The sequence below is a fragment of the Condylostylus longicornis genome, unplaced genomic scaffold (genome assembly GCF_029603195.1).
Source record: "Condylostylus longicornis isolate FDR11 unplaced genomic scaffold, ASM2960319v2 ptg000002l, whole genome shotgun sequence".
NCBI lineage: Eukaryota > Metazoa > Arthropoda > Insecta > Diptera > Dolichopodidae > Condylostylus > Condylostylus longicornis.
The window spans coordinates 1,102,717-1,130,297 of record NW_026577971.1 but is presented as its reverse complement, the minus strand read 5'-3'; the positions used below and the strand labels follow the sequence as shown (position 1 = coordinate 1,130,297).

General features: G+C 23.3%; 4 protein-coding genes across 6 annotated transcripts; 2 read left to right on the top strand and 2 right to left on the bottom strand.

The window, feature by feature from the left end:
- Positions 1-1,646: 1,646 nt before the first annotated feature.
- Positions 1,647-17,253, bottom strand: LOC129605877 (eukaryotic translation initiation factor 4E-binding protein Mextli). 2 transcript variants are annotated; one of them, XM_055515880.1, is made up of 10 exons: positions 17,191-17,253; positions 10,639-11,660; positions 10,140-10,437; positions 9,902-9,973; positions 7,656-7,716; positions 7,143-7,590; positions 6,796-7,069; positions 6,613-6,738; positions 6,194-6,312; positions 1,647-2,462 (listed from the first exon to the last, which is right to left on the bottom strand). In XM_055515880.1, exons 2-10 carry the CDS (start codon positions 11,029-11,031, stop codon positions 2,337-2,339), a joined length of 1,917 nt encoding a protein of 638 aa, XP_055371855.1. In that variant the 5' UTR covers positions 11,032-11,660; positions 17,191-17,253; the 3' UTR covers positions 1,647-2,336. The 2 variants fall into 2 exon arrangements, with proteins under 2 accessions (XP_055371855.1, XP_055371851.1); XM_055515876.1 differs by lacking the exon at positions 1,647-2,462 and having other exon boundaries at positions 5,250-6,312.
- Positions 17,254-17,669: 416 nt separating this feature from the next.
- On the top strand, positions 17,670-19,945 carry LOC129605888 (cysteine-rich protein 2-binding protein). The gene is made up of 2 exons (XM_055515887.1): positions 17,670-17,951; positions 18,012-19,945. The coding sequence occupies exons 1-2, from the start codon at positions 17,693-17,695 to the stop codon at positions 19,811-19,813; spliced, it is 2,061 nt and encodes a 686-aa protein (XP_055371862.1). The 5' UTR covers positions 17,670-17,692; the 3' UTR covers positions 19,814-19,945.
- Positions 19,930-24,271, bottom strand: LOC129605893 (major facilitator superfamily domain-containing protein 1). Of its 2 annotated transcripts, none has more exons than XM_055515892.1 (10): positions 24,047-24,271; positions 23,410-23,503; positions 23,040-23,302; positions 21,825-22,101; positions 21,514-21,764; positions 21,294-21,459; positions 20,926-21,237; positions 20,752-20,870; positions 20,591-20,690; positions 19,930-20,526 (listed from the first exon to the last, which is right to left on the bottom strand). In XM_055515892.1, the coding sequence occupies exons 3-10, from the start codon at positions 23,233-23,235 to the stop codon at positions 20,382-20,384; spliced, it is 1,566 nt and encodes a 521-aa protein (XP_055371867.1). In that variant the 5' UTR covers positions 23,236-23,302; positions 23,410-23,503; positions 24,047-24,271; the 3' UTR covers positions 19,930-20,381. The 2 variants fall into 2 exon arrangements, with proteins under 2 accessions (XP_055371867.1, XP_055371877.1); XM_055515902.1 differs by having other exon boundaries at positions 23,410-23,491.
- Positions 24,272-25,049: 778 nt separating this feature from the next.
- LOC129605612 (vacuolar fusion protein MON1 homolog A) lies at positions 25,050-27,249 on the top strand. The gene is made up of 3 exons (XM_055515482.1): positions 25,050-25,963; positions 26,020-26,221; positions 26,375-27,249. The coding sequence occupies exons 1-3, from the start codon at positions 25,216-25,218 to the stop codon at positions 27,003-27,005; spliced, it is 1,581 nt and encodes a 526-aa protein (XP_055371457.1). The 5' UTR covers positions 25,050-25,215; the 3' UTR covers positions 27,006-27,249.
- The last annotated feature ends 332 nt before the right edge of the window (positions 27,250-27,581 follow it).

The following is a 27,581-nucleotide window of genomic DNA, read 5'->3' as shown; positions in this document are numbered from 1 at the left end:
TATTAACAAGTCCTCATTTCTCCTTACTACTTTTCTTAAAAAGTTTACATCAAATGTATTTTTCATAATTTACTCTGTTTTAGTTAATCATATAATAATTATATAATATATATTTTTCGCGTACATATGACATTTTAAGGCGAGTCACTTGATCTGTTGTGATAAGAATAGGTACATAATTATGAAGTATCAGTAGATTTAGTGTTATAAATTAATTTCTTTCATTTGATAATCTTTCGAAATTTTCATATGAAAAAGTTTAATAAGAGCATTTGAATTATTGTATAACATTCCTCTAATGTATAAAGGTAATAAAGAAATATTTTTTTCTAAAAAGTCTTTCGAAATCTCAAATATTAATTTTAAGTTTTAAATAAAATTTTAATGATTTGTTTTTTGTATTTTGCTCCATGAAAAGTTGAATAAAATAATTAATATGTGAAACAAAAAAACACTATGCGTTTATTTGTCAGTTTAGGCAAAAAACTTATTTTATATTAAATTATCCACCTTTTTAATTATTAGCAAATATTTTCTAAAACCTTTAATATAAAATATAATTTTTAATGAATATCGTTATTGTGTGTATTGAATATTTGTTTTTCTTAATTACTTATTTCAATAAATAATTTTATTTTTTTTTTTTTATTATACAAATTATTATTTACGATATTCTTGTTTTACATAATCATTTTTAATATTTTTTTTTTATTTTTACATAAATATGTATTATTTTTTTCTTTGATTTTTTAAGACTAGAAAATAATAGCATTATTTGATTATTATTTTTTTTTTTAAATTGTACACTAATTTCGTTTTTATAAAATGTGTGTCAATTTATTTTTTGAGGTTTTATCGTAGAAATATATTTATCATTTTATTTGATTTCAAAAATTTTTAAATAAAAATTGAAATAATCAAATTTTTCTTATTACAAAAAATTAAAAAAAAGAAATAATACGGTTTTTTTTTTAAATATATAAATATGAATTTGATATATGTACATATGTATAATATCAAATGTCATAATTCAAAACAAAATTAAAAAAAATTTACGAGAAAGTAATTTTAAATAAAAAAAAAAGTGAATAAATATTGATAGGATTTTGTAAATTTATTCAAGAAATAATTTTTAAATAAATAACAAAATAAAAAAATTATAAATGTTCTACATTTTTTTTTCAAATACTGAAAAAATTAACTTTAAAGAAAACATATTTAAGAGTAAATTTATTTTTATATGTATAACAATAAAATATTGTGTTACAAATTAAATAAATTTTTATTTTAAATGAAATTTTCTGAAAATTGTAGGCTTTAAAATTATTTAAACTGTTGAATGAGTACATTGATTTTCTAAATAGAAAAATAAATTAAAATAATTTATTAAAAAAAAAATATATTTTAACATTTGAAATAAATTAGGTGACAGACATATTTATCATATTATGGTTTTTCTAAAAGAATATTTTATACAATTGAAAAATAATAAAATAAGAAGCAATCATGTAAATTAAAATTTTCATTATTATAAAATATGCACTTATTTTTTCAAATTAAATTTGAATGAAAAAACAAATGGGGGGAAAAAATGAAATTGTTAATTTTACAATTTTAATGAACAAATTTTGTGAAAACTTCCTCGAAACTAAATATCCTAAAAAAATTGCAATTTTCAGTATGACAATTTGAAAATTTTCAAAATAGAATTTTGAGTACTATTAAGCAATGTTTTTATTTTGTTTTCATTTAATAAAAAATTTTCAAGTTAACTTTTCTAAATTTGTAATCAATTCAATGTGTGTAGTTTGATATCACTTTCCATTATTGATATGAAAATTGGTCGAAATTAAAGTTATTGCGTTCCGGAAAATTTTCACAGAATTCATCGTTATTCTTAAAAATTTGATTCTCCAATTTGATTTGATTGGATTTGATTTTTTTATATTTTTATTATATTACACTGGGACACTAAATATTAAATAAATAATATTAAATATTTTTTTTTTGATTTATGAAATTATAATTATTAAACATAATAATTTATTTATATGTATTTTTGTAATAATTATGTGGATTTTTTTTTTGCAGAATTAATGGCTGGTAGATGAAAAACGACTATACATTTTTTTTTTAAATTTCATTTGTTATTGAAAAAGTTTTTGAAAACAAATTATTTAAAAAAAAATTATTTAAAAAATATACTATAAATAAATATTAGTTTTCATCTGTATACTTTATATTGTATTTGCTGCTCTACTCTTTTAAATATCTGGTTTGGTTGTTCAATTTAAAAAATATATTTTGATATATTTTTTTTTTTTAATTATTAATATTTAATCGTTCTCTTGCGCTTCCACGTCTATAGCAACATCATCAATTACTATTGTACGTTTACCATTAGTTTTAATCATTTGTAGATATTTATCAGCATCAAATCTTTGTGATTCATCGTTGATATCCTAACAAAAAAACACACAAAAATAAAAAAAAAGCAAATTAATATTATGATATTTAAATAAAGTAAAAATTTCAGTAAAAGAATAAATCAAATCTTTAAAATTTATAATAAATAATTTGTTTCTATCTTTATAAAACTATTTACGGTAATGACAAAAATTTTAGGGATTAAATGAATTTGAAATGTGAGTTAAACAAATATAATATTTAATGTAATGATTTGCCAGATATACTTGATAAAGAATGCAATACTTTTGCATAATGTATTTAACAAGAATGCAATAAAATTAATTAAAATTTAAAATAATAAAAGAAAATTTAAAAAAAAAGCCATAAATAATTTTAATGATTAACGTGCTCTTTTTTGTAATACTTATACATAACTTAAGTTAGAGCGTTAGAAAAAATAAAAATTTTATATTATAAATATAATTTCTTATAATGACATTTATTTATTTTATTAGAGTTCTATATTATTCAAATATATAAATAGTAAAAGATAGTTTTTGAGAAGATGAACGAAAACTTTACGGTGAAACTTATCTTTAAAATCTTTATCATAAATGTTACATATAAGTATTATAATAATTTTTCATATGATTAATCTATTAATGATAAAAGATAATGTTAGAAATAAAAAATATATTTTACATTAAGCTTATATTTGTTTAACAGTATAACACTTATTAAATAGACATATTTTACAATATTTTATTTTAATAAACATAAAATAATTTTTGGTGGTTTCAACTTACCATTTAAATTTCAAATTTTTAGCATTTGATTTTATTATTATTTTTTAAAAATATAAATGAAAAAGAATGAAAAATGTTATTTTGCAAAATAGTCAGCAAAAAGCCATGCAATAATCTTAGTTGTTTTTTTTTTTTTAACACTTTCATGCTATTATACTTATTATGTTAAATTATAAAATTATAAATTAATCAAGCTATAAAAAAAATTTAACTATAAATAAAAATAAATTTGTATTCTAAACCTTTCATTATAAAACCTGAATAATTTTTTGTTTTTATTTGAAAAAATATCTTGATTTTCCTTTTTAAATAATTAAATGTTTTTTATGCAATTAAAAAAAAATAATCTAAAGAGATTTTTGTTTTTGAAAAAAATTGTTTTTCTGTTGGAAAATCCTTTATAAAAGTGCACATATATTAAATCTATTATAATGACAAAATAAATTACGAATATTAAATTTATTTTTTTTTTAAATCAAATTCTTCCTTCCTTATTTTAATGAGCTGATGGTAATTTGTTCTTCCTGCTTGTATTTGTCTCCTTTAAAAATAATTTCTTAAACTAAACCTTAAATATAATTTTTATTATAAAAATCAAAAGTAAAATTTATTTTTTAATAACTGATATTTTATTTCAACATTTAAATTAAATTTAATAAATATATACTTTATTTATTTTTTTTTTTATTTTATTCGCTACTCAAATTATTCAATACATATATTTATTAAATTCTTAATTTATCACACTAATACTTATTGTTATATTATTAAATCAACATATTTATTTTAAATATGTTATATTCTCTTATATCTATGTAATATATTTACACATTTATATTATTATTATATTTTTTTTTTAACATTTAACAATAATTTCGTAGGTCTTTTTTCGATATAAAAATATAAGTATTTAAAATTTCAATATTTAGAAAAGAAATTCTGATTTTAAAATCAATTAATGGAAATAATTTTTGATTATTATTTCAAATTACATTAGTAAATTTTATTAAATTCAAAACAATCTAATTGTTATCTATTTGATTATAAAATAATTCAAATCAAAAAAAAAAAATTAAAAAAATTTAATATGAAAAAAATTGGGAGTTCACGGGGTTTAAAAGATTAAAACAAAAAATGCATAAATTTTGTTGAGTTCTTAATTTAAAAAGAAAATTTTCTGAAATAATTCTAATTGTTGCGACAAATATGTATGTGAAATACAAATATGTATGATTGATGTAGTTTTTAATTAAAAGAATATAAAAATAAAATAAAAATACACTTTAATTTCAAACTACATAAAATTAAAATTCACCCTCTAATTCTATTAAAAGCATAATTTAATTAAATAGTATTTAGTTTTTCTGTAAAGAATATAAATTTTTTGATATTCTGAATGATTTTATTTCAAAAATTTTATGGGTGATTGCCTATTATATAGTAACTTTCAATAATTTTTATACGTTTGGCGTATGGGACGGCTATAAATGTTTTTTTTTCATTAATAAAATAAAATTCATAATATATTTTAATATTTTACCATACTGTTTTATATTTGAGTAAATAAACGATTTAATATTATTTATTTTTTTACTCTACTCAATAAACTTTACACATTGAGTTAACTTAAAAACAAAACTTTCTTTTATAAAATTTCCATTACATTTTCAATTACGAAACTTTCATAGTTTTAATCAAAAAAGAAAATTGCATTTAATCTGCAAATTCAATTGCAATTTTTAACGATATTAAATTTTTTCTTTTCGATTAAAAACGATTTCATTGTAAGTATAGAATCCATTGTGTAGATTTTTTTGTTATTTTTATAATATTAAAATAAAAGAACATTTTCTTCATTAATTTGAATGTTTTAGTGAACAAAAAAAAAAAATGAACATTCTTATAAAGAAATCGTACATAATTGCGAATAATTTAATTAGTTTCTATAAAATTCCAAAGATTTTAAAATATCTTTCATAAATTTTGTTTTTTGAATTTCATGTATCTTTTAAATAGATCGCTTATGCCTATCTAGTTTGAAATATTTTTATGTTTGTTTTAATAAAATTAAAAAAATAAATTTTTCGCTTTATAGCTATTTTAAAATGGTTATGATTTTTTGATAAGTGTTAATTATATCCTTCAAAAGAAATTGATGATATACAGAAAATATAAAATAATTCAATTGATACATTTTTCTTGTTTTAATTTTATTAATCTAAAAACTAATTGTATATTATGTGTTATTGTGTTTTTTGTGTTAACTGGGCAAAAATAAAGTATGATACCGATTCTTTTTTATAAATGTTTAGTTAATCAAAATATGAAAAAGGAAATATAAAATTAAATAAAATAAAAAGTTAGTCACAAGTTGAGTTAGAACGCATAGCGTGGCTTAATTTTGGTATGCGTTTATTAGTAATTATAGCAATTTTACTTTCATTGTTAGCAATATCTTTATTAGCTGTTAAAATATTAATATCATTATGTTTTTCATTTTTGACAGTGTCCTCAATAATAGTACCATCAGAATTATCAGTATTCTCGTCTTTATCTTTCTTTGTATAATTATTATTTTTATTAAAATTATCTTCTTTATCAATTAAATTTTGATTTTCATTATCATTAACCGAATCTACATTTTTATTAGTACATGCATCGTTTTCTTTGTTAATATTACTTTCAATATTGGTATTATTATTGATTTTCACTGAATTATCTATATTTTCATTTAAATATTCTGATTCGTCAATGCTAAAAGTATAACGATTAAAAAAACCTTTCCTTCGTATTGAAGGAAAATGAGGCAAAGTGCTTAATGTGTCTTCCGTTTTAGCATTAGTATTTGTGTTTTTAGTAATAGGAGAAATATTAGGATTTGTAGGATTAGTTGAAACATTAATTGCAGTTGTGATATTGTTTGGTGAAGGTGTAGTCGATGTGGCTGTTACAGTTGCAATCGTTGAAGAATTATTTACCTTATTTCGTATGAGTGATGGATGTTTATCGACTATCTTTTGCCAATCGCGTGGTAATGCCCAGGAATGCGGACTTTTAGCATAATAAATTAAGCGTTCATATTCATGTACAATTCTCGCTGTAAATATATTAAAAAAATATTTTTAGCTCAATCTTTTTTGTAACGATTTTTGAAAATTAGAAAAATTTTAGTTTATCTGCGAGGTTTATTATATAATTAAGTAATTATTTATTATCAATTATTATATTAGTAAATAATTGATAGTTTATAAAAAATTTTTGTTTCTAGAAAACTCGCTTAACTTTCGGTATATTTTATTTTTGTATTAAAGATCGATTGTTCACAATCGAACAAAATAAAGTAGAGAGGTTAAGCAAAAATAATATATAATTACAAGAGAAAAAGCGAAAAACTCACTGTTGCTTTCTTCCTTTTTAGTAGCCTCTGTCGTTTTACTTTTAGTACTGTCAGGTGGGGTACTATCTTTTCTCGAGAAATGACTTCTTCTAGATCTAGATAAACCGTTCACTGGAGTTGGTGTTCCTTAAAAATTCATTATTTAAAAATGTATATATGTTTAAATTATGAATCTTTAAATACCATTTTCTTCAATTATAAATACATCGTCATCTCCTTCAACGTAACTATTTCCAGATATCTGTCCAGCCATATAGTTTAAGCCAATACCACTATCAGCAAACGGGGTTGAAGAAATAAGTTGATGTGATTGTGGTGCAAATGTTGGCCCACCGGTTAAGGGAGTTGTGGGAGTAGATGTTGAGTTAATCATAACATTGTCGAATGCGGCACCTGCTTCAACCGAAGCCAAAAACTCGTTACTACTAAAGTAATCATCCAGGACTAATTTAGCAGCCTAAAAATAGAAACAATTAAACAATAGAAGCAAGCAATACCTTAAAAAAAAAAAAGGAAAAAAAAATTTTTACCCTGACTAGCTCACAATTATCTCCAGTAATTTTTATAATATGGTGACCAACGTTAACCGTATATTTATATTCTCCTAAAGTGGCATCATTTGTAGAAAATGAATGCAATAATGGTTGTTGACCACTATTATTTCCACCAGCAGCATTAGAACGTTTATTCATATTGGATTGTGAGACGATATTACTAGTTCCAATCATATTCGGCATAACAACAGAATTTAAACCAGGTTGAACAAAATTAACATTCGAAATAACAGCACCAATACTATTACGATTTAAATGATGTCCAGTTACTCCAGATCTCATATTTACTTCATCAGAATTTGAAGAAGCTAAAGAACTGCATGAACCAGCTCCTTCAGTTCCCGTATTTTGATTTGTTATAGGCTCTAAACGAACTGGGGATGCATTACGTCGTATTGTATCTTCAATTAATTGTTTTGCATAGCTAAAAAAATTTAATTATTTAACATCTATATTTGTTTAAACATAATAAATTTTCTCAATTCATACTTAATCTTTTCTTCAGAAGGTCCAGTAATTTGAACAAGACGCTCTTTTGCACCAGGATTAACTAAAATTAATATTAAAATGATTAAATATGTATGTATGTAGATATATGCAAAATTTTATGTTTATGAATTAAAATAATTTAAAAAATTATGACAAAAATGTTAATGGATATATTATGAAAGAAAATATATTTGTGAAACACATATGTATATTTTATTATCTATCATACCCAAAAATTAATAAAAAACAAAATGCAAATGCTTTCAAGCTATAATTTGTTTATATGCATATATGGAATTACATATGTTTAAAATTAATTTATTAATTATTTTAAAAAAAATATTGTAAGTGCTCAAAAATGATTATATAAAAAAAAAATATTAAAATATATGTATGTATGTATAAGTTTTGTTACTTAAAAAAAGATGCTTATGTAATTAGTAAATTTTAGTAAATTTAATATAACATCACTTAAGTTTTTTAGAAAGTTTTTTCTCAAAATAGCATGCATAAATTATTTGGTTCTTATTTTTAATTAAGTGTAAGTGACAAAAAAGTATTAAGCACATTCAAGGAATTTTAGCTGAGGCAAATTAAAATTTTATATTGATCTAAAATATACTAGGATTATTACCTTTTTTCTGAGTTTTAATCGGATATTAATTTTATTTTTATATCTGTGTAGAAATAACAAAAATGCAACAATATTCAAAATGTGTTGATCTTAAATAAAACTATTTTCCAAATAAATTTTGTTCACCACATCTGTTTGTTTTTTTTTTTACTGTTTTAAAATTAATCTTTTGGAGATTTGAATTGAAATAAAACTAACCAACAAACATCGATAATAACTATGTATGTATGTTTCAAGAAGGTGTCATGTGGTGACGATTAGGAATTGAACGGAATTAAATATGGTTACCAGATTAACATATTAATTGATTACAAAAATTAAATTTATAACACAAAATTTTTTTTTGGTAATTTTTATTAAAAAAAAAATTTTCGAATTCAATTTTTGTAGGTTTTAGAGATGAGCTAATCCAGAATATATTTTTTTTTTTGTAAAATAACTAACAAAAACTACACACGCCAATTCTATTTTTCTAATAGTCTAACGCTTTTTTAAGTAATATTTGTTAAAAAATTCCAAATGAAATTTATTACAATATTTATTTTGTAAGACATCATATTTCCCATATAAGTTTCCTTATTAAAAAAAGAAGATATTATATAATATTCTTAAATTGAAATAAAAATTTTAAAAAGAAACAAATATAGTATGCACCATTGGTTTTTTGCGTTTTGGGTTTGTTTACACGTGCATTCGTTGAGCGTATGCCATATGTTACATATTTAATCACATATAAGTCATTTTCAGTCTGTTTTGATTTAAATAGAAGTAGAATTACAAGTAACAGTGAAATTTATATTAAAGTCATTAAAGTCTGCTAATATCACTTCTTTCGCCACACCACAAATCTCACTCTAAATTTTTCTGAATCAAAGATAATATAAGTGATTATTGAAAATTGTGTTATAAATTACAAAAAACAAAAATTTAATCAAAATTTTAACCTAGAATTCTTATATGTTTTAAGAACGTTATAATCAATTATATAAAAGCTATAAAATTAACCGGAACGTTAATTTTAATTTTCTTAAGTTTTATAGATGCATAGCGTGAAAAAAACGAAATAAAAATGACAACGAGGGAAATGCAAAGATACGTTCAAAAATGTAAAAGTTAATTAGCTTTCGAATCGCATATTTATAAAAAGTTTTATTGAAAAACAACAAAAAAAAAATACTTCTTAAATAAAATTTTTGATATTTTGATTTATTCAAATAAATTTATTATTTTATTACAATATTGAAAATATTGAAAAGAAGTTTTTATAAATATAATAAATTAATATAGCGCAGTATTCTTTATATATACGTAAATGTAGCTTACCAGATAGATGCATATAGGATATGACAATGTTATGAATGAATAAATATGCGAATCGTAAGTATTTATAAAAACCACACACGATGCAATGCTTAACAATTATTAATCACAGCAAAAATTATTTTGTAATCTAATAAATTAATGAGTTAAAACAAATAAAATAAAAATATAAAATTAAAACAGATAAAAGTTATGGTAATAGCGAAAGTAACTTTTTAATTATTTGCGTGATGAACGATTTAAATTGCATATTTTTTATTTTTTCTTTTCATTTTTTCATTTTACACTTTACCTCTTTGAAATGATATGATTGTTTCACTCAATTCTTCAATCATGTGGACACGTCTACCCTTAATTCCCATAACTAAATAATTTTTTTTTTTATATTTCAAATTTTAATGTTTATAATTTTTTTTTTTTAAATAGTATACATACATGTATAAATTTTATTTATATATAAATAATTGCAAATAAATCTTAATACAAATTTAAAAATAAAAATTAATTAAAAAGAAATTTTTAGTTTTTACCTTTGCCAGAATCGGCATTTCGTATTACAACTTCATCTTTTGAATAATTTTTACCAGGAATTTTAGTTGGTTTCGAAAATTTACCAGAGTTTCTAATCACTTCTCCAGGACCAAGAAGAGTAACTCCAGTTTGATTAATTTGATTGTGTTGTAATTGTTGATGTTGCTGATGTTGTTGCTGTAATTGTCCGCCACCACCTGTTAAGTTAACATTTCCCGTTGAGGCTGTTACCAACGATTGGGGGGAGGTGCTCATAATTGACGATTGATCAATAATCGTCCCAGTTATATTTTCAGGCTATTTTTAATTTTAATTAAAAAAAAAACAAAATGTAGAAAAAAATTATTCTATTAATATTTATGAGTAATATAATAAAATTATGAGTAAGTTATGTTAATAATACATTTAACGTATTAGAGAATTTATTCAAAAATTAATGATTAAAAAATTTTTTTAATTTTTATATAAAAATGCATTGTTCTAAAACAGTGGATATACCTCAACATTAGTTGCCTTTGCTTTATAATAAGTATTAGCCCCATCATCTTTCCACGATTTAGCTCTTAATTCAATTAATTCCAATAAATTTAATCTTGTCATTATATTTAAGCGTTCATCTTGTGACGCATTACGAAATGTAACGAAAGCTCGATCTAAAGTATCTTTCGATACAGATTCCATTTGTGGACCATGTAAACGTAAATTTTGTACCAAAAGTAACATTGCTTCTTGATTACTAATACCAGATGCTAATGTAGCTGCCACAGTTTCAATTAATTGAATTAATTCTTCGATGACAATATAATTACTTTTCACAATATTTGAACGTGATTGTGATTTAAGCGGCCTTGGCGCTTCTAAATTTTTAACGGAACGCCCTACTTGGGACATCCTTAAAGAGATTTTTCTTTTTCTCTTGAAAGTCTTCAAAATTAATACTTTAAATTTATATTTATTTTTTTTATATAAAAAAAGTCTATTTTATAATTAAAATTATTTTCTCTCGCTCGAATATAGCTTAAACTATTTTATATTTAAATAAATAAAATGTGTTCGTAAGTTTTTAATTAAATAAATAATAATAATAAAAAAAAAAAACAACTTATATAAAAACACAACAAATTATTTGAGTTTTTTTTCCAAATTTTTTCTTCTCTGTTTTCTTGCTTTTCTTTGTGATTTACACGTGAATTTCACTTTTTTACCACATTTACAAACAAGATAAATTAAAAATTAAACACAAAAAAATTAGTTTTTGGACCAAAAAAAAAACAAAAGGGATCACTTCACTTTTGTAATTGAAATAAAAATAAAATAAAAATTAAGGAACAAACAATCTAATTCAACATATACATTTGTATGAAAAAAAAAATTATAAATTAAACAAAACCTATTTTTCTTTTTAAATAAATAAAACAAATTTTAAATTAAAAAAAAAAATTAATTATCGTAAAAAAATGTTTGAAAGAATAGTTTTCTTTACGCAATCAATCACAGTCGTTAAACGTGTGCACCTCCCCCTAAAAATAGAGAAAGGAAACAAAAATCATTATAAAAATAATTTTAAATTAAAATTTTAAAAATTTTTGAAGAAAAATCGTTTACACGCAAATTTTGCATCTTATAAGTCTATTTTTTTTTTTTGTTATCTAATCTTAAATTCAAAAAATAATAAAAAAAAAAATGAAACGAAATCTTTAAGTTGATAAAATTTAATAAAAATTTTCAGACTTTGTTACCATATTTTCGCAATTTTTAAGTGTAGGTACATGTTTGGACAATAAGATAAAAATAAATATTTTATTACGCATTTATTAGAAATTTTATAAATAATATAATATTTATACTTTTAAGTCTAGAAGATCAACCCAAAAATTTTTCAATTAAAAAAAAATGGTATCAATTTTATCGAATAGTGGAAAAAGAATGAATTTAGAGCAAACATACCCATTCGGAAAACAATGTTGCCAAAATATAATAAAATCAAAATAAATGCCAAAATTTAACATAACATTTTGGAACATGAAAATCATTGTTGTAAATTTGAAATTTTAATTTAAATACTAATACAATTTTTAAACTTTAATAAAAAGAAATTTTAGATCAGAATTTCATTCGGAAAGTTCATGACTTTTCTGAATCAGAAATTTATGACTTGTCTGAATTCAGCAAATCTTAAGCAAATGCGTTTATTATTGGTTTCTGGGATTCAATAAATAAAAAAAAAAGTTTAAGTTAGATAACAAGTGTTACAATTCTGCTTTTAGTTTAAATAAACAATTCATCGGACTGAAATTAAACGTAATTCGTACCATTTCGTATTTCAGTTGATTATTAACCTTTTATTTAAATTATTTTTTTTTTAATTATTTCATTTGATATTCAAGAAATAGAAGATAAAACTAAAAATGAACCTAAACTGTTAGAAATTACTTTTATAAAAAAAATTAATTTATTTATTTACTTATTTTGATAAGAATTTTCGAAAAGATAATCTTATTTCTAGACAAAAAACTTCTTCTATATTTAAGTACAATATTTATTTAAGTACAATTTTTAAATTTTATATTAGCATAAATAACATTTTATTATATTCGAATGAATGAAAATGCGCAAGGTATTATAAATAAAATATTTCGTTTTTGTAGCATTAATAAATAGAGATCTGAGACATAGAAGTACATATACATATTACAGTCGAACTCGCTTATATGCACACCCATTTTGGCAAACTTTTTTGTGCATATATCCATATTGTGCAATTATCCACTTCACGCTTAATTGCAAAAAAATTGCATATATGCGTTGGACGGCTATATGCAAAAAAATTGCAATTATGCGTTAAACCTTTTTTCGAAAATTGTTAGTCCCACATAAAAATTGTTTATTCATATTAATACACGTATGTATTATGTAAATCTATTTGTAAGTTTTATTAAAAAATAAAATTATAATGGTTAACAATTCATTAGTTTGAATATAAAACAAAATAAAAATTAAATTTGTTTGTAAAAAAAAGCATTTTAAGGAATTGCATAGTTAACATATAGATCTGTTTACGTTTTGTACGTGTTATAAAAAAAAAGTAAAAATGACTAACAGAATTGTACGTACAGAATTGCATTGGAATTACTTTAGACATACATGTACACATGTGCATGTATAGTATGTACATATCACAATTATTTTATAAAAATAATTCTTTAATTATTTTGGCTTAAACAATAATCAGATATTTTTTTCTGTTTCAATTCTTTGCCTTTTAAATATTCTGTAATAATAATATCTTCTAAATTTTCTATACCTTCGCATGTTACAATATTTTTACAGTTTTTAAAATAACTTTGAATGATTTTGAATGAGTTTACAACTTCTTTCATTGTATCATGCATAAATGTAATTCAATCCGTACAAATTTTAAATATTACGTCCGTATTCACCCGCCTTTTTGACACTTCAATAAATTTCAAAGTTAAATTTTTATGTCAAGTTTGTACTAGGGATGACAGTGTATTAGGGATATATTGAATACTAAACTTTATTTTCTATGTCTTACACCAGATGGCACACACCAACATTTTTTTATTATTTAATTGTAAAAAAAAATTTTGTGCTTATAAGCGAAAACTTTTGTATGAAAAAATTACAAAACTGTCAAAAAATTGTATGCTTATAAGAGTTTTGTGTTATTAAGCGAGTTGCAGTTAAACGTTATAAATAGTATGAAGAATTATAGAAATTGCATGTGGGCAAAATATGCTGTGCGCATAAAGGAGTTTTGCTTATATGCGTGTTGCAATTAAGCGAGTTCGACTGTATATAAATATTTTTGAATAGATTTGAATTTTCAGTTTGAATTTTTTTTTTGTCAGTCCGTCGAAATAATTTAAAAATTTTATCAATGAAATTGTTACATTTTCGAGTAGTTGTTTATGAGCAGTATATTTTCGAGTAGTTTTGTAGTATCCTCAAAATTGTTTAACAGATACTTTTAGAATTTTTGGGAGATATTCGTATTATTATTGTTGAAAAGGTCAATTTAGCTGTATCTACATATATATATATATATATATATATATATATATATATATATATGTAAATTATAATAAACTAAGCCTATACAAATATTGTTCTTATTTTTTGTTTTAATTAATATTTTTTATCAATTTTTAATAACTAAAGATATAATTTTCATGTTTTCTAATTTAAGCTTTTTCCACATTTCTACTAAAAATTTAAGAATTACATACATAAATTTATAAATTACATACATAAATTATGTACTTAATTAAGCACCTATTTATGTACATAATTTATATTAAATAAAAATCACATGGTGTTTATGAAAATAAGGAAAATTGTTTTATCTATTTTCAAGTACGATACTGTCAAAACTCTATCCAATATTGTTTAATTCCTTAATTATTTCTTACATTAAAATTTAACTAATTTTTTAATTATTTCATTTATATTTTTTAGTTAAATATACAAGCATATCGTTATTCGTTATCTTCATTTTCTACACATAAGTCAAATTATTAAAAAATAAATTTTGAATAAATTTTCAATAATTATGTACTTTTCTTATTTATTTTATAATAAATTGTAAATATGTAATTATTATTAAAAAATCTGTGTTTTTATCATTTAAATTATGAAAATAAAAAAATTTTTTTTTGTTGCAAAATTTTTAAATTATATTTTCTAATACCATCAAATAAATTATTTTTTTTTTTATTTCACAAAATTATAAATTGCAATTATATATTCAATTTTAAATTCACTTAAATTTCAATAAATATATTTTTTGATTTTTAAGCATTTTTGTAATTTTTATTAAATTAAAAATCATAATTTAAGAACAATGTATTTTTTTATTTGTCATTTTATTCCTATGAGATTAGTAATTTTTATTTTTAAATATTAATTAATTTTTAAATTTCGGAAAAAAAAAACAAAAAATAAAGGGTTCTATTCTAATTAACTATCGTCTAATCGAGAAGAATATTTAACTGAAATATGAAAATAATTTTTTTTTTTCTTGTACACAATCAATTAAGTACGATAATGTTTTTTTTTTCGATATTATCTTTGAAGCCATATCTAATTTTAAACTAGTTCACTTCTACTTTCTTTTCAGAAATCAATATGAATAGAAAAAAGCAAAAATTAGATAATAATATAAAAGGAGAGTAATGATAAAAATTGTTATACATAATGCTTATTTATTTCAACTATATAGATAATATAGCTATATGTATGTTCAAAATACATGAATGCCAGCTGAAAATATAAAATTACATTGAGAAAGAAAATGAAAAAAAAAATAAAAAAAAAAACAATTGGAGGGAAACACAGTTACAATGGACAGTTTTTAATTGATTAAACTTTTAATTATTGCACTAGTTATTTGATAGTTACTTGTTGATTATTCCCTTTTCAAGGCTGTTTTTTAAATCTAAATACATACATACGAGTATGTATAAATGTAACATACCCAATATATTTTATTCTATTTAAAACTTTTGCTTCCTTATCATTCATTAGTTTAAAGGTAAAACTGATTTGAGTAGAATTTTCAATTTTTCAAGAAAAATGTAATTATTTTTAATTTATCAATTATATAAAATAGGAAAATTTTGTAACTAATCGGTCCTGGACATGAGTTTTGATGAGTTTCCAAGCAGGCTCAATGATTTGTCTAAATGAAAAATAGGTAGGTACCTACGGTGCCTAAAAAAAAATATCAATTTGTTAAAAAAAGAAAACTGAACTTTCCAATAGGTTTAACATTTAAATTGAATCAATTTAATTTAAAATGATAAGAAAAAAATTAAAATCTTCACATGATGGGCTAAAATGTAAATAAATTTTATAGATTTAATACAAACAATTCATTCTTTTCTTTTATTAAAACCTATATGCTGGAGAAAGTCTAGAAATAAAAATTACTTTAAATATAAAAAATTAATTTTTAAATAACAAATTGTGCATTTTGTTTACATATATAAGAATTAAATTAAAAATAAATATTAATATGTAAGTAATTATAAAAATTTTTCTTATATGTATTTAAAAAATGGTTTCTGATCTTAAAAAAATGCTATATTCAATAATATCTGATACATGTTATGAGGAAGAAAAAACTGCAGGTTAATTCACTTTTATCATTCGGAACAAAATACGTACCTACCTACCCTAATAGTACAAAGAAGTTTTTAAGCACGAAATTCAATTCTGTACCTCAACTATGCCTCTAAAACTAATAATTGCTATTGAAATTACTATAACTATCAATTAAATTTTTAAGTTTTGAATTTATATGAAAAATAGAAATATTAGGAGGAACCTATGTATATCAGAGTACTCGTATATCATAAGTATATCAACTTTTACTTCTAAATGTACACAGACATTTGCACTTATGCCTCTTTAGCAATCTAATATTTACAGTCTAAAATAAGAGTAGGTATAAAAACTTATTTATGATTATTACTTTTTCCCTAATATTTTAAATGGGGATTCAATATGATAAGGATTTCAATAAAAGAAAATAATCCTTAAATCAGCTGGTTTTGTTTTTAAAAAATTTTTTTTTTGTGACATGCGTTGTACTTTAAAAATTTATTTCAAGACCATAATAATTCTGATAATTTATATTATTATGATAGGATTGCGACGTAATAGCTTTCCTTTAAAAAAACTTTTTCAATTATTCGATTTTATAATGATTTGACATCATATTTATTAAATAATTGTTTAAAAAAAATTATTAGCAATATAATAGTCCAAAAAATTCTATTCATGGAAAAATTTTGTACCAAATGTTAATTTCCAAATATTTTCATACTTTAGTGAATCATTAAACCCACACACGTTCAATTTCTTAACAAAATATCATTGTTGAAGGGTTACACTTTTATATTGAATTTAAGCATTTTACTTAGCATTATATTTTTTAATTTTTAAATTATATAGAAAACCAATTAATAATAATCACATTTTAATATCCTATATTATAAATTTCAAATTAATTTGAGAGAAATTTACCTGTAAATTTTTCCCAAAGACACAAAATATTCTTCTGTGTTCAACACTTTCGTTAAATTTTCGTAAATGATGTTTTATGTTGGTATGTCTGGTTAGGAATTTGACACAATTATGGAAATGCCACAACTCTTTGAATTTCTGTAATATTTTGGTTCCACATTTTGTTTATGCAAAGAAATGAAAAATAATTTTATTTAGTAAAACTTTGCATAATCGTTAAAATAATATAAAAAGTTTTGCAAGCACAAGATGTTAATAAATAAAAATCAAAACTCAAAATGAATGAGAATTTCTTGCACAATATTATAAAAGTTTAGAAAAAACAATATCAAGAAAATTTATGTATATGAGTTAATTTACTAAATAACATTGAAAGTGAGGCAAGACTGTTCGTTGCAGTTTTTCGTTAAAAATTTTAAGTAGCGAAATCAGCTGGAAAACACATGCATTTGTTTATTTTCATTAATTGCAAAGTTCATTGTTTTATAAAATAAAAATCACAATGGAGAAGGGCCAATTGTGTTATTATTGCGAAGAGAAAATAAAATGTGAAAATATTTTACAATGTAATCAGTGTTTAAAATCATTTCACATAAAATGCCTAAAAAGACCAGGAACACCGGGTGATCTTTGCGGTGATGTTTTTTTTGATTTTACTTGCATTAGATGTTCTCCATTAGAAGAAATATTTGTGCGGAAAAAAATTCCATGGTTGATTGTTATTGTTCTAGCTATTTATAATCTTACAATTCAGTCACAAGGTAAAAAAAAAACTAAAATAAATTTTTGCAAAAACATCTATTTAAACAAGAGTTTTTAAGGTTTAAGTCATAATGGATATTTTCATTGGCGATCTCACATATCTGCTTGGGTTGATAAAAATTGGAAGTACTTGTTCGGTGCTAACATTAAACAACGAAAAAAATGGTATGGAACTTTATCTGGAATTCTTTCAGCATATAGTCCGGAATTCTTTGAATCTGGAGCAAATAAAAATTTGACTGATTCTGGATGGTGGAAATTAAGTTCTAAACAAACTCCCAAATATTTTATGAATCTTTACGAAAATATACCAAAACGGCAAAATAAATTGCGTTCAAAAGCTGAAATATCAAAAAGTGAAATAGCGAAAAAAATAAAAACTGAAGAATCAGATAATCATGAAGAAAGCGAATCCTCGGATGTTGAATCAGACGACAACTATATTTGTAGTCGATTTGTTCCCTATATGGGAAGAAAAAGAAAACGACATCAATCAGAACAATCAAGGAATAGTGAAAGTTCAGTTAAGTTAAGTTTGATGAATTTTTTAGCGGAAAATATTTCTTCACAAACTCCTTTGCTTGATAATTCCGCAATATCGCCAAACATTTATGAAGATTTCACTTTTAATTCAAATACAGATATTTCGTCATTATTGTATGAGAATAATTTGGATCTTAATATCGATAATGTTCCAAAACAAAATCAAGATTTTCAGCCTAGAATAATTCAAATAACTAACTATCAAAACTTTGAATCGGACTTGAAAAATGAATCAGTGAAAGTGAATGCTATAAATGATTCAGATGAATCTTCTTTATCTGAGTCACAACACTCAGATGAAGATGATGAAAGTACAATAGTTGAATTTGAGAAAAGTTTATTTACTAAAAGACCAACACGTCCGTTGCCTTGGCTAAAACGACGTAGTACAGTTTTACATGATAGTAAGGATGCTCAAAGTTTATCAGAATATGATGAAAAAAAATTGTATATGGCTTTGAGGAGAGTGTTTACTATAGAAAAAGGTTCTAAATCATTAGAAATACCAACAGATATAAGACTTTTGTATCGTAAGTTGAGCTTAAAAATATTAAAAAAGCAAACTGGACTTAAGCAATTTGATTTAGATAATTATATGAAAAATAATTGGGAAAAAGAAAAATCGGTCAATATTTTAGATAGATATTTTTGTTTTATAACTGATTCACTCATTCATACTGTAGAAAATAGTAAGAGAACATTTTTGGCACAACTTTCAGGTTCAAATGACTATGAATTGTTTGAATCACCTCACACATCAAGAGTATTAATGCCTTTTATATATAGAAATTCAACATATTTCCCAAATTGGATAAAACTAATGTGTGAAATTCAATTTTCAAGAATTGGTAATTTGAGTAAAAAAGTAGAACGTTCAACTATTGATTTCTGTTATGTTCGTCCATATCATATAGCTGGAGTAAATAGTTTGCTGCAACAGATGTTCTGGCCTGGAATTGACATGTCTGAGTGTTTAGCTTACCCAGATTTTAGTGTTGTAGCATTATACAAAAAGTTAATTGTTGGTTGTGCTTTTATGGTTCCAGATGTAAGCTATAATGAAGCTTATATTTCATATATGGCTGTGCGGCCACATTGGCAACGTTCCGGTATAGCAAGTTTTATGTTGTATCATTTGACACAAACATGTATGGGAAAGGATATAACATTGCATGTTTCCGCCTCAAATCCTGCAATATGTTTGTATCAGAAATTCGGTTTTAAAATCGAAGAATTAGTATTAGACTTTTATGAAAAATATTTACCAATCGAATCAAGTCAAAGTCGGCATGCCTTTTTTTTAAGATTGAGAAGATGAAACTTCACTAGAGTTTCAATAAATTTGTTTTCTATACAGTATTATATATAGTATGTATATATTTGTTTTCTGTCGTAAAAAAAAGGAACGAAATTTATGAATGAAAAAAATAAATATTGTTTTATCAATGAATGTTATTTTTTTTATAGAATATACAGTTTTAATTATTTTAACTAGATAAAAAGCCTGTCACAGCTATTTAAACCTCTAATAAAAACATTTATGAAACTTACATAAACAGAAATAAAATAAATGATTTTTAAATTATCATATAATTAAAAAAAAGTGTAATACAAAATAATTGGCTTAACTTTTTCATAATATCTATCTACATCAAAAAACTATCTTTTATACACTATACAGCCTTGAATTATATATGTATTTGTTCTATTTCGAGTTTTGTTTTTTTTTTGCTTTCTAATTTTTCACTAGTTTATTAAATTGCTTTAAAATTTTAATAAAAGTTTAATTTGTAAAAATTATAAAAAGACTACATTTATATTTTATAAAATAATAATATAAAAATTGTCTACTAAAATAATACAGTTAAATTTAAACACAAAAATAATTATTCTCTCAAGAGAGGCTCTCTGTCACTTCCAGTTCCATCATCTACTGTTTGTCTAACTTGACGACGAGATACTCCAACATCGGAAGGGTTTAATTCATCTACTGAACTTGATCCCGCCATATTATTTTCCGCTATAGCCATTCTAAAAAATGTAAGAAATTAAAATTAAATGAAAACCAAAAAAATTTATTTTCATAAATATGTACAATTTGTCGTTATATTCTTGTCGCTGTCTAGGACTTAAATTTAGATTTCCTTTTTTAGATTTATCATAGATCAAAATGACTATTGTGGCCGTCAGAGAAACTAAAGTATACAAAACAATTAATAAATTTCTAAAATCGTCAAATTATTTATAAATTTTTACTAAGTAACCATCCAATGAAGAAAAGCTCTAAATATAAGTAATTGCTGTTGGTTCTGTCAATAATCATGCCGGAAATAATGGATATTACGGCAAGACCTAAATTTTGAACAGACTGACATCTAAAATAAAATAAATTTTATAAAAAAAAATTTAAAGAATTTATTTTTTATTTACATTCCGTATGCGCTTCCTAATTGATATTCAGGTATAATTATAGCCACCAATGGCCATAAGCTGCTTGCCAATAATGCATATGAGAATCCCATTAAAACCATTCCTACATAGGGTGATAGCATAGTAAATGCTAATAAGGAATGTGAGCCAATAGTTGCAATTGTTGCAAACAAAATCCAATATACATTTCTTCCACATTTATCAATTAGTAAACCGAAAAGAGGGCTAGTGATTGCTGATATTATGTATATAATAGAATTGCAACTATTTGCATCTTCAGGTTTAAAATGCCATTTTTCTATAAAAAATGCCCTGCAAAAAATGTAAAGTGGAATAATATCAACAAATTTGAAAAGTTAAAGACTTACTTTCCTAAGGCGATAAAGGGAAATATTGCTACATAATATGCCACGCAAATTATAGAAACCATCCAGAAAGTTAATTTGAACGTAAAAATATCGCTTAACTTAGCAGTTTCTCCTGATGGGTTGTCTATTCTGCGTGTGATACGCTGTGCCCTTTTATCCATGAGACCTGAACATTTCAACAATCATTAAAAATGTATATTATTGATAAATAAATACGCACCTAGTATTAGAGCACATATAAAAGACATAACACACGTTGCCGATGCTAATAACAGAACAACTCCTGTACATTTATAGCCTTCGTAAAATTGTGAGACGTATTTATAAACGTGTTCCATTACAGCAAAGTTTACTGTACTACCAACACGAGCAAATGACAATTGTAAACCAAAAACCATATTAAGTTCTTTTCCTTTAAACCATAGGACAGCATAGTTATTTTGTGCAACAGCTAATGATTCAGCACCAATTCTAATATAAATATGAAGGTACCGATTATATTGTATTTTTATAAAGAAACAATAAAATTACCCGAAAACAAATCGACCAACAACCATTAGCCAAAATGCATTTAACAATGCCCCAAAAGCAAACAAAAATTGACCAATTAGTAAAATGAATAAATAAATTATGGTTCCAAGTCGAATTCCGAAAACTCGGTCAATCAAAAAACCTCCAATGAAGCACAGTATAACATTTGGCCAAGAGTAAATTGAGTACAACAAAGTGAATTGAGTGGTTGATAAACTAAGGTCCTCTTTGAAATGATCTTGCAAAGCTCCTGGATTATCGTAACAAAAATACGATCCTAAAAATAAAAATTAAAATTTTTGTACATACTGATATGTATATATACATATTAGGTCTGTTCATTTCACTTTTAAAAATAAATAAAGGGTGCGAATGATTTTACTGGGGAAATTAAGCTCTTGCTATAAAGTTGAAACTGCATAACTTTTATGAAAGAGGTGCACTGATAATCTTTGTGCTTTGTATATTATAATAACGACTTGGGTAGAATTTCTTGGGTAGAATCCATATGTCCATATGTTTTAATATTTGGGTAGAAATTCGTAGTAAGAATTTATAATTATATTAATTATAATTATAATTTCTTACAAATATTTTTTATCCATTCATAAAGAAGTTATTAAGATGTCTAAAGTATTTCAATGAATAAAGAATATGAATTTTCCAAAATTCAGATTACATTTTTAAAAAGATAATTTTAAATTTTATGGTGCAGTTTTAACATGGAACTTCCCAAGCATTGAAACTCTACTTTCAGTGTTCATATAAAATTTTAAAATGTAATCATATTTATTTTAGATTGTTACGAATGCTCAATATTATTATAACAAATGCAGAAAGTCGATTAAAAACGTATTTAATATCATCTACAGAAAATGTTTAACAATTACATATATATACATATTTACATTTTGTAAGCGATTAATTTTAGTTTTGTTTCAATCACTTGTTGATTTTATGAATTCTGATAAGAAAATTAGAATAAAGTAATTGTACTCGATTGTCTTTGTTATTTTGTTTCTTTTTTATATTATTCCACAGTATTTAAATGATTCATAAAATCTTTTAGTTTTAAATTTACATTTTTTCTGCATGATTGCTATAAATTTTTCGAAATTTTTTTTTAATAACTTGATATTTTAAATGTAATATGATCAATGAACTTTTCATGAACTCATAACAATAAAAATTTTCTAGTTTTCTTTGAAAACTTACCAAAACCAAGCAAACACATAAAAATTAAAGCAATGAAACGATGAACTTTGGAAAATGGGTTGCAACATGCCGTTGCCCCACAACCTGTCAATTCTGGATCTAGTTCATTATCCGTTTGATGGTAATTTACCGGAGCATCATAATTAGGTCCATCTTCTTCATTTATTATGGGTTCAGTATCTTCGTTTTGCGGCATATTTGATAGTATTTATTTTTACCAAAAGAAAAAAAAAATAGTCCGTTTAATCCTTTTTTAATTGTTCCTATGAGACGTTAAAAAAAATATTCAATTTCTTACTTTTTGATAAGCTCGCATAATATTAATTTAAAAATTATTCAATGAGTCATATAATTTTTTTTTATCACATACCAGCATTTATACTTCTTTGGGATTTTATCTTCGTTATGTTACTGAATATGTACTTTTAGATGTGCCAATTTAGGGTGGATGTCTATTCTTTTATCTATAAAACATAACAAAATATATTTTTAGATTCTTCTATAAACAATTGATATTTGAATTGATAATTGAAAAACTTAGATTAGCCTTTGAAATTTCTAACAAAAGATATATTATATAAATAACTCAAATTTACATATGATGAAGTTCATTATGTTCAAAAAATTAATAAATATTTTTGAGTGCTAACTAGTTATATAAGAAAAAAACATAAAACTATTTAGTAAGTTACACATATCACTTCCAACGATTTAAACTTGATAATAACAGCAACAAGTGTATATTGTCTATTCCTATTTTTAATGCAAGTAGGTACCAATCTATGTACATAAATGTTTCTAAATTAAATTTTGTTACAAATCAATATTTTTTTATTTATTTTATCAATATTTCTATCCAAATTTATCAAATAATCAACAAAATTTATTTTAGCACATATAATTTATTTTACTACGTATTACCTTGGCATTATAATTATAATTATGTGGGTATAAATATACATAGCTTACTTATTAAAAAATCTTGATTTTATATTTTTTTTACTTACATATTTGTTTGTTAGTTTTAAAATAGTTTAAAACATAGACCTTTCAGTTTTGAAAAATTACACGTAATTCCGATATATTTATTAAAATGGGCTTTTTATTTTTAAGTTCAATTTATGAAAATTTTATTTAACTTGGTATTTTTTTTTTAAACTATTTACCTTCCCCAACCTATAGATTATTAGATTCCCGATTCTTTGTGTATTTTGAAGTTCACAAATTTTAGAATGAAAATAGAAAAAACGAAAATAAACTCGAAAATCGAAATATCATTTGACGTTTCAATGTTACAAAGTGAAAATGAAATTAAATAAAAATTATGGCGGAAAAACATTTCATTTCTAAACGCATATTGCAGCAAGAATAAACTTAATTTTAGTGTTTAATTTTAATGATTGATATTTACTATAAATACTTCTTAAATGTAATAAACTTCTTTGCGAGACAAAAACTAAAAAATAACCCAGTAGAATTTCAATTCCTGACAATCAGTTTGTTTTTTATTTTTTCGGTTCACTTGTATTTATGAAGCTGAGAACGCTACACTCCGTATAAAAAAATCCCAAAAAAAAACTTGGTGCACTTAAAATAAAGAACTTACTACAGTTTTATAATAAAGAAATAAAGAAACGGATGTTAAAATAACACATTTATTAAAAAATAATAAGCTTCGATGATAATTAAAAAAACTTAAAGAATTTCATTTTTGACAACTTTAAAAACCCAAGAAATTTTTTTTCATGTAAAACCACATTAGTTGTGTACTAAGGTGCTTTACAGATTTATAAATAAGTTATTTTTATGAGCCTTATAAAAAAACAGCTGACTGTCAAAAATTCAAATTAATATGAGTTATTTTGTAATTCTACTTCGTGATGGAATTTCTAGTATTCTACAATTGCATGTTAACATCACGTGCCAATGTGAACTTTATGTTGTGTTTTCAAATAGAGTATTGAAAATACATGACATTATTGTTGACAGTGAAAATTGTGTTTTGATTAAAATTTGTTCTGTTTTTAAGTCAATTTCATATGCTAATTAGAATCCTAAAAAATAATAAATTTCGGATTAATTTCATTTTTATGAAATATGATTATAACTGGCTATAACATAAATGATCTTTAAATCATTTGTAATAATTAAGCTCTGAAGGGAAGAAAGACTGGTAATGGAAAACGCAGAAGTAGAAATTAGTACTCCTGGTAGTAGTGAAAATCCGTTTGAAGATTCGATTGATCATCCTTACGAAAATGAAGATATTTCGGATAATGAAGCAGAAGATCAGAAACATAGTATCATTCAAGATATTAGAGAAGAGATCAATGTTAATCAAATGGCATTGCTAACGCCCACATCGGCTGTGACGGACGGTGTTACAAAGTCTGAATCTTTTTCAAGTAATAGAAGTAAAGATTTAACCTCATCAACAGAAAATTTATTAGATGATTCAGCTTCTGGGAGCTCTCAGTATAGTACAGCTGATGAATATTATATTGACAAAGAGTGGCTAATGCAAAAGAAGCACGTATTCATATTAAGTGACGCAGGTAAACCTATTTATTCTTTACATGGCAGTGAAGACAAATTAGCCTCAATATTTGGTATCATGCAAGCATTAGTAAGCTTTGTTCAAGGTAGTAACGATGCAATTCAATCTATACATGCTAATGGAATTAAATTTGTGTTTATGGTGCGAAATTCTTTAATACTTGTCGCTGCATCTAGATCTAAATTAAGCGTCCATCAAATGCAGATGCAACTCAACGATGTTTATAATCAAATTTTGTCGATACTGACATATTCTCATATGACTAAAATATTTGAGAAACGAAAAAATTTCGATTTAAGACGGTTACTAGCTGGAAGTGAGCGTCTTATCGATCATTTACTAGTCAATGATAGCAGTAACAGAAAAAGTAGTCAATGTTTTAATTTTTTTATATTAGAAGTTCATTCTTATTTATATTTTCAGTTTCTAATAATGTTTTTACATTTTTAACAAATTCAATAAGGGTTTTACCCATGTCAGCATCGGTTCGTAGTAGTATAACTAGTGCTATTCAGAGCAATTGTTCAAAAATACAAAATTTAGTTTTTGCAGTACTCATAGCTAACAATAAATTAATATGTTTAGTTAGAATGAAGAAGTATTTCATTCATCCTGCAGATTTAAGGTATTTAAAGAAAAAAATTTATAAAAAAACTAAATATAGAGTGTTATGTTTAAAATATTATCATACACTTTCTTTTATATTAAATTATATTCATATTAAATATATTTATTTTATAACAAAAAAGTTTTAACAAGGTATTTTTTAATATTTCAGGTTAATTTTTAATTTAATAGAATGTTCGGAAAGCTTTAAAACAGCAGAAAGTTGGACACCTATATGCTTACCAAAATTTGATATGAATGGTTTTCTTCATGCTCATGTCTCTTATTTAGCGGATGATTGTCAGGCATGCCTTCTTTTATTATCTGTAGATAGAGATGTATTTTTTACGCTTTCTGAAGCAAAGAAAAAAATTACTGAAAAACTAAGAAGATCTCATTGTTTAGAGGTAATAAATCTACAAATTAATAACAAAGGTGTAAATTTGGCTTCAGCTGGAATACCAGAACTTCGTCACTTCTTGTATAAACCGAAATCAACCGCCCAATTACTATGCTCGGAAATAACAGCACCGTATTCATCCATATCAGAATTCGAAAGATTAGAAGCTATTTATTGTAAATTGCATCATAGAATACATAATTTGTCTATGCCATTAAAATTGATATACGAAGTAAAAGAAAAAGAAGTAATTCTTGCGTGGGAAACGGCAGAATACGAATTATATGCTACATTTGAGCCTACTGTTGACAAATCCTTGGTTATAAAACTTGTTAACAAATTATTAAAATGGATTGAAAAGGATGAGGAGAATTTCTTTATTAAATATCATCCAACTTTCTAGAATACAATGTTTTCTTTTTTCTTTTCTTAAAAATTGATTATTACATTTGTATTTATCAAAAATTGTCGAATTTCGTTCAAAATGATATAATTAAAAATGTAGATTTTATTTTAAGTTTTAATTTTTTCTTCAAATACATAGCTCACAATTAAATAATTCTTTAATTACTATTACTATAATTATGTAACTACGTATTATAAATTTTTTTTTAGTTATCAAAGATATACTTACTTGTAAAAATAATTTTAAATATTATACCTTTATTAAAACTATTAGATAGAAAATAATGATACAAAATATAATTTTATATAATTTAAGGTATTTAAATGAAATTGTATGAAAATACGGAAAATATTCTTATATTTGTGATTTAAAGAAAAAATTTAGTAAATATAATACTTAAAGCAATAATTAAGAGATTTTATAATTAATTTTATTTTAAATCCATGATTTATTTTGTCAATCTTTTGCAATTAAACAAGAAGTGTATATGTGTGTTTTAGGAAATGTAAGTAGTTGTTCGGACATATCGATGAACGGGGAAAGTGAAACAAAAAGTTCTCATATCAAACTTTA